The 19,372-nt window shown below is 51.9% G+C and overlaps 1 protein-coding gene across 1 annotated transcript in view; it reads left to right on the top strand.

Moving 5' to 3' along the window:
• The first annotated feature begins 664 nt into the window (after positions 1 to 664).
• PIK3C2B (phosphatidylinositol-4-phosphate 3-kinase catalytic subunit type 2 beta) overlaps positions 665 to 19,372 on the top strand; it is a 47,366-nt gene continuing 28,658 nt past the window's right edge. The window contains 12 exon segments of the mRNA XM_023186984.1: positions 665 to 1,606; positions 1,608 to 1,688; positions 5,297 to 5,397; positions 6,007 to 6,161; positions 6,481 to 6,601; positions 9,945 to 10,056; positions 10,203 to 10,282; positions 10,663 to 10,726; positions 13,064 to 13,210; positions 13,871 to 13,904; positions 14,860 to 15,055; positions 16,136 to 16,258. Of these exon segments, the coding sequence (XP_023042752.1) occupies positions 755 to 1,606; positions 1,608 to 1,688; positions 5,297 to 5,397; positions 6,007 to 6,161; positions 6,481 to 6,601; positions 9,945 to 10,056; positions 10,203 to 10,282; positions 10,663 to 10,726; positions 13,064 to 13,210; positions 13,871 to 13,904; positions 14,860 to 15,055; positions 16,136 to 16,258 (2,066 nt within the window). The 5' untranslated portion in view covers positions 665 to 754.

Here is a 19,372-nt window from a genome sequence, read left to right as displayed (position 1 = left end):
TTACAGTCCCCACCAGTAGTGTATGAAAGCTGTCCTCTTCAAATTGACTGGAGAAGCTTTGCTTCCATCTCTTCTTCTTGGGTAATAGAAGGTGCCTCTTGGCTGGGAGTGGTGGTTCACGCCTGTAATCCCAGCACTTTGGAGGCCGAGGCGGGTGGATCACCTGAGGTCAGGAGTTTGAAACAAGCCTGGCCAACATGACAAACCCCTGTCTGTACTAAAAATACAAAAAATTAGCCAGACGCGGTGGTGGACGCTTGTAATCCTAGCTACTGGGGAGGCTGAGGCAGGAGAATCACTTGAACCTGGGAGGCGGAGGTTGTAGTGAGCCGAGATCGCACCATTGCACTCTAGCCTGGGCGACACAGTGAGACTCCGTCTCAAAAAAAAAAAAAAAAAAGAGGTGCCTTTCTCTTTTTGGGGCACAAATGACAGAGGTGAGTATAGGGATTAGGGCGCAGAGATGAGGCACATAGAGATGAATGGATGGGTAGTTGGATATAATAAATAGGTAAAGTTGTCTTGGTATCCCTTTTTTCCTCTGTCTTTCTATGCTTTCCATTAGTTGTACACACCAAAGAAACAGGCACTGGCCCAGATTATGTCACCTAAATTGGATTGTTAGTAAATCTCTCTTTGTGACTGATTGATATTTTTACCCCTGCAGATGCCCAGACAGCATGTCACAACCCTCCAGAACTGACGTTGGCAGGAAGTAGAGACTTCTTTGTCACCTGTGTCCCCCATCCTCGCCATGTCTTCGACTCAGGGCAGTGGGGAACACTGGAAGTCCCTGGAGTCGGTGGGCATCAGCCGCAAAGAGCTGGCGATGGCCGAAGCCCTGCAGATGGAGTATGATGCCCTGTCCCGGCTCCGGCACGACAAGGAGGAGAACAGAGCCAAGCAGAACGCAGACCCCTCTCTCATCAGCTGGGATGAGCCTGGGGTAGACTTCTACAGCAAGCCGGCAGGAAGGCGGACCGACCTCAAGCTGTTACGCGGTCTCTCTGGCTCTGATCCTACCCTCAACTACAACTCACTCTCCCCACAGGAAGGGCCGCCCAACCACTCTACCTCCCAAGGGCCCCAGCCTGGCCCAGATCCCTGGCCCAAAGGCTCCCTGTCTGGAGACTACCTTTACATTTTTGATGGTTCAGATGGGGGAGTTTCTTCATCCCCAGGACCAGGGGACATAGAGGGCTCTTGCAAGAAACTATCCCCACCTCCTCTGCCTCCCCGAGCTTCTATCTGGGATACCCCTCCCCTGCCTCCCAGAAAGGGGTCCCCCTCATCCTCCAAGATCTCCCAGCCCAATGACATCAACACTTTCTCATTGGTCGAACAATTGCCGGGCAAACTGCTAGAGCATCGGATCCTAGAAGAGGAAGAAGTGCCAGGAGGTGGGGGTCAGGGGCGCCTGCTGGGGTCTGTGGACTATGATGGTATCAATGATGCAATTACTAGGCTCAACTTGAAATCGACCTATGATGCGGAGATGCTGCGGGATGCCACCAGGGGCTGGAAGGAGGGCCGAGGGCCCCTGGACTTCAGCAAAGACACCTCTGGAAAACCTGTGGCCAGGAGCAAGACTATGCCCCCTCAGGTGCCCCCCCCGCACCTATGCCTCCCGCTATGGCAACCGAAAGAATGCGACGCCTGGCAAGAACCGTCGGATTTCTGCAGCCCCGGTGAGCACCTTCTTGTGTTTCTTCTGCCTTCCTTTCTCCATGTCCTTCAGAAACAGGGACTAGTCTCTCTGCTGTTCTACATCCAACTCTTGCCAAGTCCTTACCCCTTTAGGCCTCTCCTACCTTCTTTTTCTGCCACTGGGACCCTGGCTCTGGTAGGGGAGGTCCAAGGGAGGCTCGATTTGGGGTGGGTACCAGTAGAGGGAGGGCTCCTTCTCAGGGCCAGGTTTCATGTATCTTGGCCAAAACGGTCCTTCTGGGCCAGGCATTTGGAAATCCTGGTTCCTAGCGTGTGCCTGCTTCCTGATGTAAGGACTGAATTGGGAGTTAGGGGATTCATTATTGACTGGCTGAATGGCTCTCTGGACCGGAGCAAGTTGCTTCCGCTTGCTCTGAGGCCCTGCTCTGCCAAAAACGCTGCGTGGCGATGAAGATCATTCACAATAGTAACCACTTGTTTAGTGCCCACTGAATGCCAGACCCTGGTCCAGATCTCCACAACAACCCTTCCTGATAGTCCAAAGCCACACAGCAAGCAATAGCAGGGCCAGCATTCAGCCTGGCCTCTCTCATTCCTAAGCCCTCTCTCTCCTCTCCTTCTCCCTTTCTCTCTCTCTCTCTCTCCCTCCCTCCCTCCCTCCCTCTCCCTGCTCTGTTCTTTATTGTGATAAAATATACATAACGTAAAATTCGCCACCGTAACCGTGTGTAAGTTTGTAGTCAGTGGCACTGATGACATTCACATTGTGCAACCCTTGCGTTATTCATCTCTACCCATTCTGTTCTCACAATGAAAATATTTAGAAAAAATATGCAGTATGACAAATAATTTTATTTTTATCAGTACATAGTGTAAAATAGCGAACTATCTAGGTCAAAGCCCCTAGGCAGGTACCAGGGCAGCTCTGATCTTTTTTCTGGTTTAGGAGAGCTTCAGCAGCATCTCCTGGATGGGACCAGAAGGCCTCTTTGTGTTTCATCCTTGGTCGCTGGAAACCCTGGCTGTAAGGAGTCAAGAGACAAGTGACACCCCCATGGCTGATGCCTTTATTTTGAGATAGAGTCTCGCTCTGTCACCCAGGCTGGAGTGCAGTGGCATGATCTCGGCTCACTGTAGCCTCCGCCTCCCGGGTTCAAAAGATTCTCCTGCCTCAGCCTCCCAAGTAGCTGGGATTACAGGCACCTGCCACCATGCCTAGCTAATTTTTGTATTTTTAGTAGAGACGGGATTTCACCACATTGGCCAGGCTGGTCTCGAACTCCTGACCTCAGGTGATCTGTCCACTTTGGCCTCCCAAAGTGCTGGGATTACAGGCGTGAGCCAATGCCCCTGGCTGCTGATGCCTTCTGTGACAGCTTAGCATTCCACTTCATTCCGTCCCGGTTTCCTCCTTAGCCATTGTTTAAGGGGCACTGGGGTTTTCCCACCTTGTGTCTAGCCTTTGGGAACCTTCCCAACTCTGAAGAGCTACACAGTTCTTCCTTCCTCTGCTTCTGCTAAGAGAGGCCCCCAAAAGCAGAATCAGCTCCTGGGATAAGCCACATCCCATCCCTAGAGCTCAGGGATTTTTAAAGGCCCTGCTCTGAGAGGTGGGGCTATTCCCGCTATTTATAGGGACTGGGAGATTCCTGTTCCCAGCTCTGAGTTCCTCACACCAGGCTGGGCCTGCTCACTGAGTCAGGGCACCCTGGTAGGTGGTCACCTCTGTCACTCCTTCTCTCTCCTGCCTCCCCCACTCCCTCACCCTTCCCCATCCCCTGCATGTCATCAGAGTTCTGAGATAGAGCTCAGCCCAGAATCTCCTTGAAGAAGCGGGCACGAAGCAAAAAGCTCTTGCCAGTTCTGAGTGGGGAAATGCGGCCTTGGTCCTCCTCGGCTCAGCTTGTTGCAGGGGCTCAGCCTGCTGGGCGGGGGGACCCCTTGGGCCCTCGGCCTATACCACCGCCCCGCTTTCGTCGGGCCTCCAGCCGGAGGGAACCTCCTTATCCCAGGCCAGCGGAGCCAGCTCTGGAAATGGCTGGCTCCGAATGCCAGCCTGATACCCCCGCTGCCAGCCTCTGCCCGGCAGACTCCCCCAGCCAGCATCGGGCGATGCCACCAGGGCCTGCCAGCCGGGCAAACGTAAGTGGCTTTTGTTTTCTTATGGTGCCAGTGAGTGGTACAGAAAGGGCATGACAGTGGCCTTCAGTGGCCACTCTGTTCTCTCCCTCTCTCCCTGTCTTGCCTTCTCTTCCCTCCCCCCACTGTGTCTCTCTCTTTTTTTCTTCCTCTCTCTCTCCTTCTCTCTCGTGGGTTAATTGCTGACAGTGGTACTATTGTTTTGACTGGGACACAGGCACGAACTTGGCAGAGCCAGGGCCTCACATGCCAACTGTCCCCACTGCTGCCCTCCCCTCTGTGCACCCCCGCCCCCCGCCGCCCATGCACGCCCAGGGGAGCAAGGCTAACAAGAGAGGGTCAACCAGAGGAAACAGTCTGGATATTCAAATGAGGAGCTCAGTTGCTGTCATCTGCCCCAAGAGGCAGGGAAGACTTGAGAGTAGCCAGTGGGTTGGATGAGAGATGTGAGGCATTGCGATGTGCACAGGCCGGAGCTAGACTCCCCCTAGAAACAGCTGTTGGAACCACATGCCGGCCGAATCTCCATCTGAGCTGAAGCCTCGTTCCCCAGTATGGCCTCCTAGGCTGCCCTGAGCAGACCTCTCAGGCAGAAACCCGTCATGCACCAGCTGTCCCTCCCCCTCACTTCCTTCTCCCTAGGGCTGGGCTACAGGCCTTGCTAGGGGCTTCTTGAGGAAGCCTCCTGGGGGACTGAAAGCAGCTCTGGGATGGGAGACTGTTTGGGACCTTGTCTGAGAATCCCACCACCACACACATATTTTGAGAGAGGAAGTGGGGCCAAGGCAGGATCCCTGACATTCCAGTTGTTCAGAGCTGGCTGACTCGGAAGCCAGAGGAGCCAGGCTTCTACCAGGTCCTTCCCTGCCCAGACCACTGCTTTGACGCTTTCTTCCTCAAATGGCATTTACCCAGAAGGCACATGTGTCTGAGTCATCTCCTCTATCTAAGGGTTCTGGGTCTCTCTCTGCTTTGGGTCCCTGGGACTCGTGGATATTGAGGTTTTTGACCAGGGCCAAGCTTCCCTGGGTACCATTTGGGCAGCCCACCTGCTCTAGCCTCAGTGGAGGGGCTAGAGTGGAGGGGGAAAAACAGCTGACTGCTCTGCTCCCCATCACGCCTCTGGGAGAATCCCCCAGAAAGCCCTTGTTGCAGGAGCGGCCCAACAGCACTGGATTGCCTTACCGGCTGCCTCACGCTCATCAGACCGTCCCCTCCTAAAGCAGCTGTGGCTACACTCTCGTCCTTGTCACCCAGGCTTCAGTACTCAGCCAGAGCTTCACCTCCTTCTTCAACTTGGCTCCTGGTCTCCTAGGACAGCTGATACATGTATTCCCGGATGTCCTATATGTTCTTGTACCCCTTTCATTGAATGTTGAGTGACTAGAAAATCTTTTCATCTAGTGTTTGAGTTTAGGTCTGGGAGTACCTCATAGGGAAGGGACACCATGAGAGAAAAGGCACTGAGTCGTCTCTTCTTCTCTTAAAGGTGGGCTCCCGGCCCCACACCGTTGCCAATGGCCATGAGTTGTTTGAGGTCTCAGAAGAGAGAGATGAGGAGGTTGCTGCATTTTGCCACATGCTGGATATGTAAGAGCTAAAGAATGGGGCAGGGGATTTGGGAGGGCTATGGGGGATGGGGAGGAGGGCCATCCATTTCAGAATTTCCTTTAGGAGGGAAGAAGCACCATAATTAAATAAATCTCAATTCATAGCTATGAAATGCTTCCTACAACAAGTGTCTGCAGGGTTTTTAAAATCTTAGATATTTCACATTTTTAACAAAATTCATGAAACCTCCATTGACTGGTCAAAGTATCCTGATCACTCTAGGGTCTGACCCTCAGTTGCCCTTAGGAGCAAATGTACCCCAGCTGGCGATAAGAGTGTTATCTGGAACTAAAAGAGAAAGGAAATGGATTCATTAAAAAATTTTCCATTAAACTTAGCATGGAAAGCTTTGTCATTTTAGAACTATTTGTACTGTTCAACGGTGGGAAACATTTTGCAGTTAGAAGTGTCAAGATGGTGGTTTCTCAGAGCTACCCCACTGCCCCCATCCTGGCCTGCAAATTTGGAGGGCTGGGCTGAGTGGGGACAGAGGGGCTCTTGAGCCTCCAAGCATGAGGGTTCCAGCAGACCTCTTCTCGACTACTCTCTTCTAAAGGCACAGTGAGGGTATTTTTTCTTCCTGTACAGCCTTCGATCTGGCTCTGACATCCAAGACTACTCCCTCACCGGCTATGTCTGGAGCGCTGTCACCCCTAGCCCAGAGCACCTAGGGGATGAAGTCAACCTGAAGGTGACTGTGTTGTGTGACAGGCTTCAAGAGGCACTCACTTTCACCTGCAACTGTAAGTTAGTGATGGGGGAGAGGGTGTGAGCATCCCTTGGAGTGGGGTGGGGATGACTGTGTTTTGGACTTCGTTCCCACCTCATCTTGTGGCCCAGATGAAGGGCAGTGAGGATGCTCCTTTGGGGGCGGGGGAGCTGGCTTTGGGCCCAGCTTTCTAGTGCAGTCACTTTCCCCAACTCTGAACTACTTGCCTGCTTTGTCTGGTTGGTGATGGTGCTGGAGAATACTTAGCTGGGAAGGGGGATCAGGGTGAGAAAACTGAGACCCATCTGCCCTGACATCCATCATCATTGTTTCCTCTGCCTTACCCTTCACAGGTTCCTCCACTGTAGACTTGCTTATCTACCAGACCCTGTGCTACACCCATGATGACCTGAGGAATGTGGACGTGGGTGACTTTGTGCTAAAGCCCTGTGGGCTGGAGGAGTTCCTGCAGAAGTGAGTGAATGGGTGGGAAGTAGCCCCTGCCTTCCTGGTAATAAGATTGTGAGGGGGCTTCCTGGGATTGGTGCTGGGACCGGCCTGGCAGCTCCGCCCCAATCCCACAGTCAAGACTCCTGCTTTCTGGGCATACTCTCGGCCACGTCGCACTTTCCCCAGGAGCTCTGTCTTCCAGCGGGGTTGGCTGACTTCCTGAGCCAAGTCTGCTGTGGAAAGAGCTTGGAGCTGGGATTAGGCAAAGACTAGGTCATATCTGCTTGCAGATTCTGCTTATGGAAGGATGTGTGTATTTGTGTGGAGGAGTGGGCTTGGGGAGACTATATGGGTAGGGCTGTATCTCCTGCTCTAGATTATGTGTGGTGTTTTTACGGCTGGGGCAAAAGGAGGACTGGGCAGAAGTGCCCTCGTGGAGCCCAGGGGAGAAATTACAATTACTGTCTCTCCCCATTCTCCTGCCAACAAGCCTTTTCCCCAGCTGGCCCGTGCAGCTAGTTATCCTCCTCCCAAAGGCATGCCTCCAACTCCTCTCTATCCAGTGCCCTCTGTGGAAAGCAGCCTCCCTGGAAAGTCTGATGTGGACCAGCTGAGGCAACCCCCTTTCCACTACCCTGGGCTTTGGAGGGCTGCAGTGGAAGGGAGGCAGGGGCAAGGTTGCCACTTCTCAGATGGTGCAGCTGTGTGACAGCAGACAGATGAGATCTCCTTTCCTCTCTTAGGCTTCAGGGCCGCTCCTCCCCCAATCTCTGTCCACTTGGAGGAAGCACGTCTTGGGAATGGAGAAAGGAGAGACCTGTGTCTCACTTCTTAGGAGTGCCGTATAAGTGCCACTGCTTGCTTTTTCTCTCTCTTACATCCAGGTCTAGATGCAAGGATGGTTGATCTATGGCTAGAGCATAAGATTTGGCAGTCTGGATGGAAGATTCATTTCTGGGCTTCTTTCTTTTTTTGAGACAGAGTCTCGCTCTGTCGCCCAGGCTGGAGTGCAGTGGCGCGATCTCACTCAGCTCACTGTAGCCTCCACCTCCCAGGCTCAAGCGATTCTCATGCCTCAGCCTCCTGAGTAGCTGAGATTACAGGCACAAGTGCCACCAAGCCCGGCTAATTTTTGTATTTTTTAATAGAGATGGGGTTTCACCGTGTTGACTAGGCTGGTCTCGAACTCCTGACCTCAGGTGATCTGCCTGACTTGGCCTCCTAAAGTGCTGGGAATACAGGCATGAGCCACTGTGCCCAGCTATCTGGGCTTATTTCTTTAAATTTAGGGATATCGTGGGGTCCTTCCTGGTCTCTGCCTCCTCATCTGGAAGCCAAGGGAAAGGAAAGAGGCAGGGTCCTGTATGGTACAACTCCAGGGTACCCTTCAAGTGTGCCCCAACTTTAAACTCATTCAATGTACACACTTTCCCCAGAGGAACAGGAGGGGTCCTAGACTCAGGGTGGCCTGGCAGAGAGAGTGTCAGGTGGCCTGCCACTGTTAGAAGGGAACAAGGGGACACAGTGGGTAAGTTGGAGCTCCTGCTGACACCATTACACAGGTTTGAATTCTGACTTGCCACTTACTAGTTGTGAAGCCTGATGCTCAGGGCCCTCTGTAAGCTGCCATGAGGGTGAAATGTGAGAATGACCTGTGAGCAAACAGTGAATACCATCAGGGAAGGAGCAGCCTACAGAGAGAAGTCCTAGGGCTCTGGGCTACACAGATCCTGCCATTTCCCTTGCAGTACCCCAAATCCTGGAGCCCCTGGGTCCGGAGGTAGTAGGAGCTGTCAAGTTCTACCTTCCTGCCAAGACCCAGGTGATATTCTTAGTGAGGTGGGACAGGGTCAGTGGTCCTCAGATCACACCCCTCATACTCTGACTTGAATGCATAGAGAGGAAGGCCTTCCACAGAGATCAAGCAAGTCCCCAGGAGACCTGTGTCCTTGACTCCTGGCCCAGGAGCCCAGCTCCCACCCAACAGAAAAGCACAGTGTTGTTTCCTGGCCCAGCCCCCAGGCCCTTAGCACATGACGACTGCCCGGGGTGGGGGTGGAAAGGACCCTCTGGGGGTTCCAGAAGTCTGCTAGTTCCCAAGGAAGCCCTCAGATTTTCTACCCTGCCTGGCAGGAGGGGCTGATACTGAGGGGGTGAGTGGGTTCAGGATGCAGGCTGCTCTCAGATAAGAACCTTGAGACAGTCCCGTGGGAGGGTTGGGTTTCCTGCCACCTCCCCCAGCCCCACCACACTCTTCCTTCCTCCCAGGCTCTCCCACCAGGCCCAGCCCCACAGCCCAGCCTCACCATCTCCAGGTTTTGGCTGCACTTCAGTTTTAGATCTGATAGGGCCTAGATCGGAGGCTTGGTCCTGTCGGGATGTGGAGAACCCCTCACTCAAGTCCTCGCTGGACCTAGACGACCCTGGGCCCTGCACCTCCACCAACTTCTGCACATAACGCCCCCCTTATGCTCCTGTCCTCTCCTCTCCATTTCTGGCCTAGATTCCCAGCTCTGCTGAGGAAGGAAGTCCTTTTCCGGCTTCTGTTACCCAGCTGCTGAGGCCAGGCCCAGGCCTGCAGTGCTGGCCTGGAGGTAGTTCTTCCTCTGCCCCTCCTCCTGGGTTTCCTTACTGACGAAGGTGTGATTTGGGAGAGAGGAAGAGGTTGGATCACTGAGGGGCTCCTAGGCCTTCTCTCTGAAAGGGGGAGTCTGAAACATGGGCGCTTGAGCAGGTGGGACTGGGATGCATTTGGGATTTTTCAAGAAGTCATAGAAATTTGTAAGGTTATTCACAAGCAGGCAGGGCCAACGGAGGGAAGGTAGAAAAAGAACTTGGGTGGGGACACTGATCTGGAGGTTGGTGGGTTTTCCCCAAGTTATTTTGGCCTCAGCACCCTAGTTGGTAGCATTGGAAGAGGGGTGACTCGCTGAGCTCCCACACTGGAGCCTGAGCACAGGCAGACTCCAACAGGTCTCTTTCTGGTTGTTCCCTGTATGGAGGCCCAGAGGATAGGGCTTCAACAACTGCTCCCTGTGATGTCCCTCTGTTTCCCCACTCTCTCCAGCAGTTCCCAGCCCTGGAGTGAACCAGTGATTACCACACGGGTAGTAAATACCTAAGAGAGTCAATATTTGTACCGACCAAGGATTAAGTATATGAGGTGGCTTTTATTTAGACAGACCTCTGTTCCTTCTCCTAAGCTCTACCCCATGACATTTTCTAGGAGCCAAAGTAGGGTACAACACAGGTACTACCCCCTTACCTAAACCTTCTTTCTGTATCTCTCTCCCCAAGGCTAAGGTATGCATCTCCCTTCCCAGTGAGTCCCCAGGATGCTAATGGTCTTGTCCCTCTACCCTACCAGCAAGCATGCCTTGGGCAGTCATGAGTACATCCAATACTGCCGCAAGTTTGACATTGACATTCGGCTACAGCTGATGGAGCAGAAGATTGTGCGCAGTGAGCTGGCTCGGACGGTTCGTGTGATGGTGGTGGAGGGTTGCCCAGGGCTGGGGACGTGGAATGGGAATACAATATGGAACACATCAGGTGGGAGGGGGGAAGGAGTGCTGGGCTGAGATAATGGCACTGTGCCTTTCTGAATAGGTCACTTCTTACACAGGTGAATGATGACCAGAGCCCCTCCACCTTAAACTACCTCGTCCATCTCCAAGAGAGGCCCGTCAAGCAGACCATCAGCAGGTGAGTGTGGGCGCCATCTTGGATGTGCTCCAAACAGGAACTGTGCAGGGATCCCATCAGATGTGCCTGCTTGCCTTTCTGCCAGGGCTAAGGGATTCTTGCAGGTGTTGGGTTGGAGCCCATACGTCTTATCAGGGAAGATCCCAACTCTAGGCATATTTCATCTCTTCCCTCTGGAACTTTGCCATCATTCTCTCCAGGCTAAAAGTGGTGGAATAGAAAGACTCTCTCTCCTTCAGTCTTCACAAGACATATAGAAAGAGTAGGAACTCCTTTAAATCAGAGTGCGAGCTGAGGAGAGGGAGGGAGAAAATGGGTTTCCCAGGGCACTGGGTCTTTCATGACCTCTCCTATGGTTTTTCCCTGCCCCCAACTCCCAGGCAGGCCCTGAGTCTTCTGTTCGACACTTACCACAATGAGGTGGATGCCTTCCTGCTGGCTGATGTGAGTACAAATCCAGGGGCTGGCCTTGCTGCCTGAAAGCTCCTCCTTTCCCCTTCCCCAGTCCTCCTGGGATCACCCAGCACTATGAGGGATCTGGGTGGAGCCTGAAAATCTGTTGGCAGAGCACTTCTTTTTAACCCCTCGCTCATGGGCAAACTAAGACTCCTAGATGTTGGGCAACGGCAAGCGCATAGCCAGGGATTCTGCTCCTCTGAGATAGAAGAAGCAGGTCGGAAACTGCACGCTGGTCCCATTCTCTGGAGTAGGATGTCTCTAGAGCTAAGGAACCGAGAGCTGTCACCCTCCAGCTGCTGCACTTGATGTGCATTGGAGCATGCATCCTATGAGCAATGTCAGAAATCTCTGGTTTGAGAGATTCTGTTTTGCTGTTATCACAGGTAGGAAACCATCAGGAGGTAGAAGGTTTCACATGTAGGGAGGGCCAGAGCCCTACCCGCTTGGACTCACGCAGAGTCTCAAGCCTCAAAACCATGAGAATCAACATTTGTCTTAAATGTCACAATGCCAAAGAAAATCTGACAGTGATCTTCAAAAACAATCCCTTGCTGAGTGTGATGGCCCACGCCTGTAAACCTAATCCTTTGGGAAACTGAGGTGGGAGAATTGCTTGAACCCCAAAGTTCAAGGCCAGCCTGGGCAACACAGCAAGACCCCATCTCTACAAAAAATACAAAAGTTAGCCAGGCATGGTGGCACATACCTGTAGCCCCAGCTGCTCTGGAAGCTGAGGTGGGAGGATCGCTCGAGCCCCGGAGTTTGGGGCTGTAGTGAGCTCTAATCATACCATTGCACTCCAGCCTGGGTGACAGAGTGAGAGCCTATCTCAAAAAACAAAACAAAAAACCAATCCCTGTCTCAGTGATCCAGTTAATAGTCATAAATGCATCCTTTTTGAGGGGTTCAGCATTATATCTAGTCACTGCCAGAATCCCTTCTCTAGGAGTCTGTGCTTGAACATTTCCAGTGGTGGTGGGGAAGCTCTGAACACCTGTGCTGTGCTGCTCTGGCCCTTTGCTAGTGGCTATGATGGGTAGAGAAGTGTAAGAATTTTCATAGCTCGCCGGGCGCGGTGGCTCAAGCCTGTAATCCCAGCACTTTGGGAGGCCGAGACGGGTGGATCACGAGGTCAGGAGATCGAGACCATCCTGGCTAACATGGTGAAACCCCGTCTCTACTAAAAACTACAAAAAACTAGCCGGGCGAGGTGGCGGCGCCTGTAGTCCCAGCTACCTGGGAGGCTGAGGCAGGAGAATGGCGTGAACCCGGGAGGCGGAGCTTGCGGTGAGCTGAGATCCGGCCACAGCACTCCAACCTGGGTAACAGAGCGAGACTCCGACTCCGTCTCAAAAAAAAAAAAAAAAAAGAATTTTCATAGCCTTGGCCAGGTGCACTGGCTCACGCCTGTAATCCCAGCACTTTGGGAGGCTGAGGTGGGAGGATCACCTGAGGTCAGGAGTTCGAGCCTAGCCTGGCCAACATGGTGAAGCCCTCTCTCTACTAAAAATACAAAAATTAGCTGGGCGTGATGGCAGGCGCCTCTAATCCCAGCTACTTGGGAGGCTGAAGCAAGAAAATCGCTTGAACCAGGGAGGCAGAGGTTGCAGTGAGCCGAGATCGTTCCATTACACTCTTGCCTGGGTGACAGAGCAAGACTCCGTCTCAAAAAAAAAAAAAAAAAAAAAAATTGTCATAGCCTTTGGGGAGCTTGTGTTCTTGTTAGAAAAATTGAATAGTAACACAAAGCTATTAGTAGACAGAACAGGATGGTAATAAATTAATTAAGGGCTCCTGGAGGATGCTAGAGGAAGGGGATTTGCCAGGGAGGGCTTTATGAAGGAGGGAGAATTTTAGCTGCTCTGTGATTTAAATTTATATAGGTAATCAGAGCTGGACAGGTGAGGGAATTCCAAATGAGAAAATTCCAGGAGCTAAAGTGCAGAGGGGAGGGTATGGCTGTGGCATATCAGTAGAAGTGAGAATGAGATCTGTCTGGAAATTCTACAGGTCTCTGGGAGAGACCCTGTATATATGTGTATAGTATAAGTAGACTACAGAGAGAGGCTAGAAATAGGAGGAGCTTCAAGGGGAACGGCTGAAAGAATTGGGGCATGTGGGCATGGCCCATTGAATTCAGCGGGAGAGATTATTTGCTGATGCTGAATATTTGAAAACAAAATGTATTGCACATTTACCCCTGAGGATCATGAATCTCTCTACTCTTCCCAACCCTTTCCTTTAAAGACCGGGGTGGGGAGGGGTCAGAGACCAAGAGCACGAGAGCACAGCCTGCCAGCCTCACTGTGTCACCTCCCACAGGGGGACTTCCCACTGAAGGCTGACAGGGTGGTCCAGTCCGTCAAGGCCATCTGCAACGCCCTGGCCGCCGTGGAAACCCCTGAGATCACCAATGCTCTCAACCAGCTGCCCCCCTGCCCCTCCCGCATGCAGCCTAAAATTCAGAAGGTAAAGGGGCCCAGGGTGCTAGCAGGGGGAAGGAGGAGAGGGTTACTGCCAGGTGACTCAGTTGCCTGTTGCTAGGGCGTGTAGGTGTTCACTCACTAAAAAGGGGCTTCTCTCCACCTCCACCTTTTATGTTTAAGGAATTCAACCACAAGAGCTCTTCAAAAATGGATGCCAAGTGTGTCCCCTCTTCCTGAGCTTGAGGGAGAGCTACCTGGGACTGCTTGCTGAGAGCCCGGGCCAGTAAAGGCTTTATTCACAGTCACCAAGGCATTGCCTGACAGTCCGCATATCCATCAGGGCGCAAAAACAAACCAGGGGGAAAATCTCCCTAGAGCCAGGGGCTCCAGGACTCCAGCAGGGACTATGTGCTCTGCAGGCAGGGCCAGCACCACAGACACTGTGATCTGCAGCCGAGTAGCCTGAGGGTTGGGATCTCTCAGAAGGGTGGACGCGATGATTGCTATCCTCCGTCAGCTCACTCTGTCCATCACACAGATCTGGTACAAACCATGACTCTATCCTCTCTGGGGATTCTCAGCTCCTCACATTTCAGCCCATTCTGGTCCAGATGAGTGCAGCTGTGAAAAGCCCTTCTTCCAAGCTGTGACGAAAAAGGCTATAGCCCTGAAGCTCCCCTCCCTCTTCTTTTTCCCCCAACAGGATCCCAGCGTCTTGGCTGTGAGGGAAAACCGAGGTAAGGGAACTGCTCTCCGTCTTCATCCAGTCGGGCTGCCGAAAACTGCAGTCTCTGCCCAGATTCCTTTTTCTGCCTGGCCCCCTTGATTTATGTGTCGGAGTTTGGCTGGGGTGTGTGTGTGTGTGTGTGTGTGTGTGTTCCTATATGAGGTGTGGACACAGCTGGAGAGCACATTTCTTTCCACAAAGTGTTTTCTCATTATTTTTCCTCGTCATTCCTCCTGGTGTCCCTGGGAGATGGTGATGAGGGCGTCGAAGTGTGGGAGTGGGGTGGCGGGGCAGCGCTAGCCCTGTGATCCAGATGGGAAGCCTCCCACTTTGGTAGATTGTGATTATTCTCTCATCGGCTCACACTTGCTACCTTTCCAATTTAGAATGGGCCTTGGGAGAGGATGAGAAAGAATTTTCCCTACAATTTTTCTAGGATTCCCCTGTCGTGCCCTTGAAGCTGAACTTTGCCCTAAGACCGACCTATATCCCTGGGATTCCTTTGTTTTGTTTTTGTTTTTTGTTTTGGCATCCCTGGGATTCTTATGGTGATTCCCAGTCTTTTGGATTTCATAGACCAGTAAAATGTCCCCCAAAGTATTTGGGGGACCAAGAGAGAATTGGCAGCCTTTTACCTGGCCAAACTTTTGACTTTTGCTTTTTTGAAGCAACTGACAATAATTATTAACATTGTTTCCTAAAAGAAAGGACATTTTAATGCTAAATAGCAATAAGTAAGGATTATGTTTAACATTGTATAACTATGGTTTTATGAAAAGCTCATGACATGCTTCTGCTTTTTTCTCATTTCACCGCAGATGGGTGAACTTTGTCACAGCTATTAGAGACTGACTAGCATTTGGGGACCACTGTCTTAGGCCATCCCATTCTAGCCAGTGCCCTGGCAATAAGGTAGGGCTTGAGGAGGCCTCATGACTTTCCTTTCTGACCCCTTCCCTTCCCAGAGAAGGTCGTGGAAGCCCTGACGGCTGCCATCTTGGACCTGGTAGAGCTGTACTGCAACACATTCAATGCAGACTTCCAGACGGCAGTGCCCGGGAGCCGCAAGCATGACTTGGTCCAGGAGGCCTGCCATTTCTCCAGGGCCTTGGCCTTCACTGTCTATGCCACCCACCGCATCCCCATCATCTGGGCTACCAGGTGAGCCCAGGGCTGAGCAGCCGCTAGGGAGCAAGCTGAGTTTGACCTCCACCAGGGCTTTTTCCTATCTGCATGTAATGCCACTGTCCTGAGTCTTAGGATGTGTGGCATTGTGTGACATTGTGGTGCAATGGGGCTGCAGGGGTGAGCCAAGTGCCTAAGGAAGACCTGGGCTGGGGACATCCCAGAGGAGAGAGGAGGTCCCTCAGGAGATGAAGAAGATCCTGTTATTCCCTCTTGGTGCTGGCTGCCTCTGCATCCCTGCCCCCTCCAGATCCAGGACCAGTGGAAGGAGATGTGGCAACAGATGGCGGATTCCCAGATAGAGTGCACACTCCCTGGCCGGTGGGAGGGGGCAGGGAGGTGGGATTGACCCTTTGTCTGGGGTTCTCTAGGCCTGCAGGGGTGGGTGGAGGAGGATGTTCTTTTGGTAAAATCCTCAGCTCCTCTGTTGGGTCCCCAGCATCCAAGGCCTGAGGGAATAGGCACTGGGCCCTACCCCGCCCCTGCTGGTTCCCTTTCCCCAACCCCCTTCCCCTTCTCTCTTTGTTCCTCACTTAATGTATTCCTCTGGGCGATTGGCAGAGAACAAAGGAGGCAGCCTGGGAAACCGGGGCCTTCTCTGACCTCTTCTGTCAGGCACCTGTCATGAGCCACAGGGACCCCCATGTGTTGGCATTCACGTCGGCATATGTCGTCTTCCTCCCCCACCCTTCTCACTTGCGCATGCACGTGCACACACACACACACGCACGCACACACACGCACGCACACACAGACACTCAATGGGCTGGAGCTTTCTATAAGGAGGCTGGGTGGCCGCTTCCCATTGAAGAAAGAAAAACCACAAGGCTCAGCATGGAGCCTAAAACCGAGCAGAGGAACTCAGATTAAGTTGCTTTGGCCTGAGCCCATTTCCTTACATCCAGTTTGGCTGTCCTATCCAGAGATCCTGTGTTATAGCCCTCAGAGACTGGGAATTTTACCAGGGGAAATGGATTTTGGCTTTAGAGGGATGCATAGGTTTGGGTGATTGGTTTTGGGAGCTAGGTGTCCTGACCTGCTCCCTTTCTTTTGTAGCTATGAAGATTTCTACCTCTCCTGTTCCCTTAGCCATGGCGGCAAGGAGCTGTGCAGCCCCCTGCAGACCCGAAGAGCTCACTTCTCCAAGTACCTCTTCCACCTCATCATCTGGGACCAGCAGTAAGCCCTTCCCCCAGGCTCAGGTGCCCAGGTCACTGCAGACCTACTCAGCCTCTGAAATATCCCTGGGGCCAGATAACTACTCCAGGACTAAGGATAAAACCTGGCTTCCTTGTTAACCCTAATTGGACAAGTCATTCAACCTCTTGAGTCTCCACTGCCCTGACTTTTTTTTTTTTTTTGAGACGGAATGTTGCTCTGTCGCCCAGTCTGGACTGCAGTGGCGCGATCTCGGCTCACTGCAAGCTCTGCCTCCCAGGTTCACGCCATTCTCCTGCCTCAGCCTCCCAAGTAGCTGGAACTACAGGCGCCCGCCACCACGCCTTGCTAATTTTTTGTATTTTTAGCAGAGATAGGGTTTCACCGTGTTAGCCAGGATGGTCTCAATCTCCTGACCTTGTGATCCGCCCGCCTCGGCCTCCCAAAGTGCTGGGATTACAGGCGTGAGCCACTGTGCCAGGCCTCCACTTCCCTGACTCTGAAATGGGGCCAAGTATAATTACCACCTCTTAAGTTGTCATGAGGATCCAATGAGAAGTATCTATAAAGGCTCTTTGTAAACCATCAAAAACTTATAAATGTTAGTTGTTAATTTTAATAATACTTTATTTTTTGATCTTGTGTCCCTTAAAGAGTTTAACTAGTTGGAGGGCTTCTCATCCTCTCCCTCTTCCCTCAGTTGCTGTAGACTATGGAGAGGAGACTGTGCTTTTCCCTTCATATAGACAGAAGGGAGGGTTATCTAGAGAAAGAATATTGAGCTTGGATTCCCAGGAGTGAGCCTCTATTTCTAGCTCTGTCTTGAGTACTACTTTCTATTCTTTCTGTGCCTCATTTTCTCAAACTGAGAAATGGGGACATTTGTTTCACTCAGAGGCAGTTTGGCATCGAGATGAGATAAGTGGGTTATAAATATAAATATGAAACCAAAAGCACACGGTAGTATTAATCACCACGTGTAAACAATAATTTGGTGTCGGGAAGGTAGGCGTCAGCCAAGCAAAGCAGGAAGGAAACGGAGGAGAGGGTGCCTTGCTTGAATGAGGGCACCGCAGGGGTTTTCCTGCCCTGTGCATCGTCTGTGCTGTGCCCTACCTTCCTTCCAGTCAGTCAGAAAATCCCCTGCTTGCTGCCCCCAGCTTTGCTTCCCCACACGAGTCCTCATTTGCAGAGCAACATGGCAACCTAAGTATTTGGAGCACAGATTAAAGAGACTGAGGAGGGTCCTGGGGAGGCCGAGGATGCAAAATAGGTAGATGAAAAATCTGGAGATGCTGGAAGGGGTGGGTCATTTTACAGATGGACAACTGGGAAAATGGACCCTTTCTCATGCCTTTCACACTTAGGTAATTCTTAGAGCAATAAAAGTGTATATGGCCAGGCATCATGGCTCACACCTATAGTCACCATACTTTGGGAGGCCAAGGCAGGACGATTGCTTGAGCCCAGGAATTTGAGACCAGCCTGGGCAACACAAAGAGGCCTTATCTCTACTAAAAAATTATTTTAAAGGAGCCGAGTGTGGTGGCATGCATCTGTAGTCCTAGCTACTTAGGAGGCTGAGGTGGGAGAGTCACTTGAGCCTGGGAGGTCGAGGCTGCAGTGAGCCATGATCACACCACCGCACTCACCCTGGGCTGGGCAACAGAGTGAGACCCTATCTTAAAAAAAAAAAAAAAAAAAAAAAAAGGCAGGGGACATGCATAAAAGATCCTTAAGCAAACAACTGCCAGGACAGGAGAAACTCCTTGCAGGCAGAGGATAGCTGCATTAACTGGCCCTTGAGTTCCACCATTCCTTTGGGATTTTTTGGTCACAATTACTGCTGCTATCAAGAGAAGGGGTGCCAGCCTGGGCAACAAGGGAGATCCAATCTCTACAAAAAATACAAACAATTAGCCGAGTGTGGTGGCATATACCCGTGGTCCCAGCTACTTAGGAGGCTGAGGTGGGAGAATCACTTGAGCCTGGGAGGTCAAGGCTGCAGTGAGCATTGAGCCTGGGCAACAGAGCAAGACCCTGTCTCAAAAAATAAATAAATAAATAAAAATGGATGGGGTGCTATAGTCTTCTGGCCCAGGAGGACTTTAAAAAATCGGCCTTAAATCCTTTTCTCATACAGTATCAGAGGTATAGAGGCAGCCCAGCCTGCGCCATGAGTTTCATTTTGTTCCCTGAGATCCCTACTTTGAATTTTAATGGGCCAGTCCCCTGCCTAGAGCCTTGTGAAGGACATTATGTTGCACTGCCCATCCAGATGCCGCGAATGAGACTTCTTGGCCCTTCATGGTCAAGACCAAGACATCTGGGGAAGGCGTGCCAGTGTTCAGAGGACAGGCTTTGGGCCAGTCGTTCTCTCCTTCCTACTGTAGTTGTAGCCTCAGGCAGGTCTTTCAACCTAGAATGGTGGTGATAACAGGGCCTACCCTATAGGATCGTTTGAGGAGCAGTTAGGTCGCTGTAAATAAAGTACTTGGCACAGGCTTCTTAGCTGGGGAGCCCTCTTGGTTTTGGTTTCTCTGTTCCAGGTGACTGACAAACTGGCTGATGCATGGGGATACGTGCGCATGAAAATACTCTCAGTATAACTCAGTGCCAGTGCAGTAACCGCAGCGTCACATAGCAAAAAGTACACAGTGTGCACACACATCCTGCAAGTGAAGCTATGTTCCCCTTCTCCCTGATGAGAAACTGAGGCACAGAGATGGGAGTTAAGTTGCCCAGGATTGTGAGTGGCAGAACCAGGACTGGAGCCAACCAGCACATTCCAGGAATCCTTCCTGGAGGAGGCAGCCTGTGTGATATGATGTTATTGAATGGGCTGCAGAAAGGAGAGGGGTTTCTAAGGGAGGAAGGTAAGGGCCGCAGCCAACATAATGGTTATCCTGACCAGCCCTGGGTGAAGGTCTGTAGGAGAGCTTTTGGAATACCAGATATACCCAAGGATTGAAGGGAAAGAGGGCCTTGGCTGGCTCTGGTTTCACTCATAAAATCTCACTCCCCTTTTCCTTAAGACATGAAGCTGGAAGCTTCTTCCTTGGGCAAAAAGAGAGGGCTCAGGACCAGCTCCCTCTCCCCTTTGCTATGGGGTCAGGTGATTCTCTGCCCCACTGT

The sequence above is a fragment of the Piliocolobus tephrosceles genome, chromosome 1 (assembly GCF_002776525.5).
Source record: "Piliocolobus tephrosceles isolate RC106 chromosome 1, ASM277652v3, whole genome shotgun sequence".
In the NCBI taxonomy this organism is placed as follows: Eukaryota; Metazoa; Chordata; class Mammalia; order Primates; family Cercopithecidae; genus Piliocolobus; species Piliocolobus tephrosceles.
The sequence above is the reverse complement of the archived record's forward strand: the minus strand, read 5'-3'. Positions and strand labels throughout refer to the sequence as shown.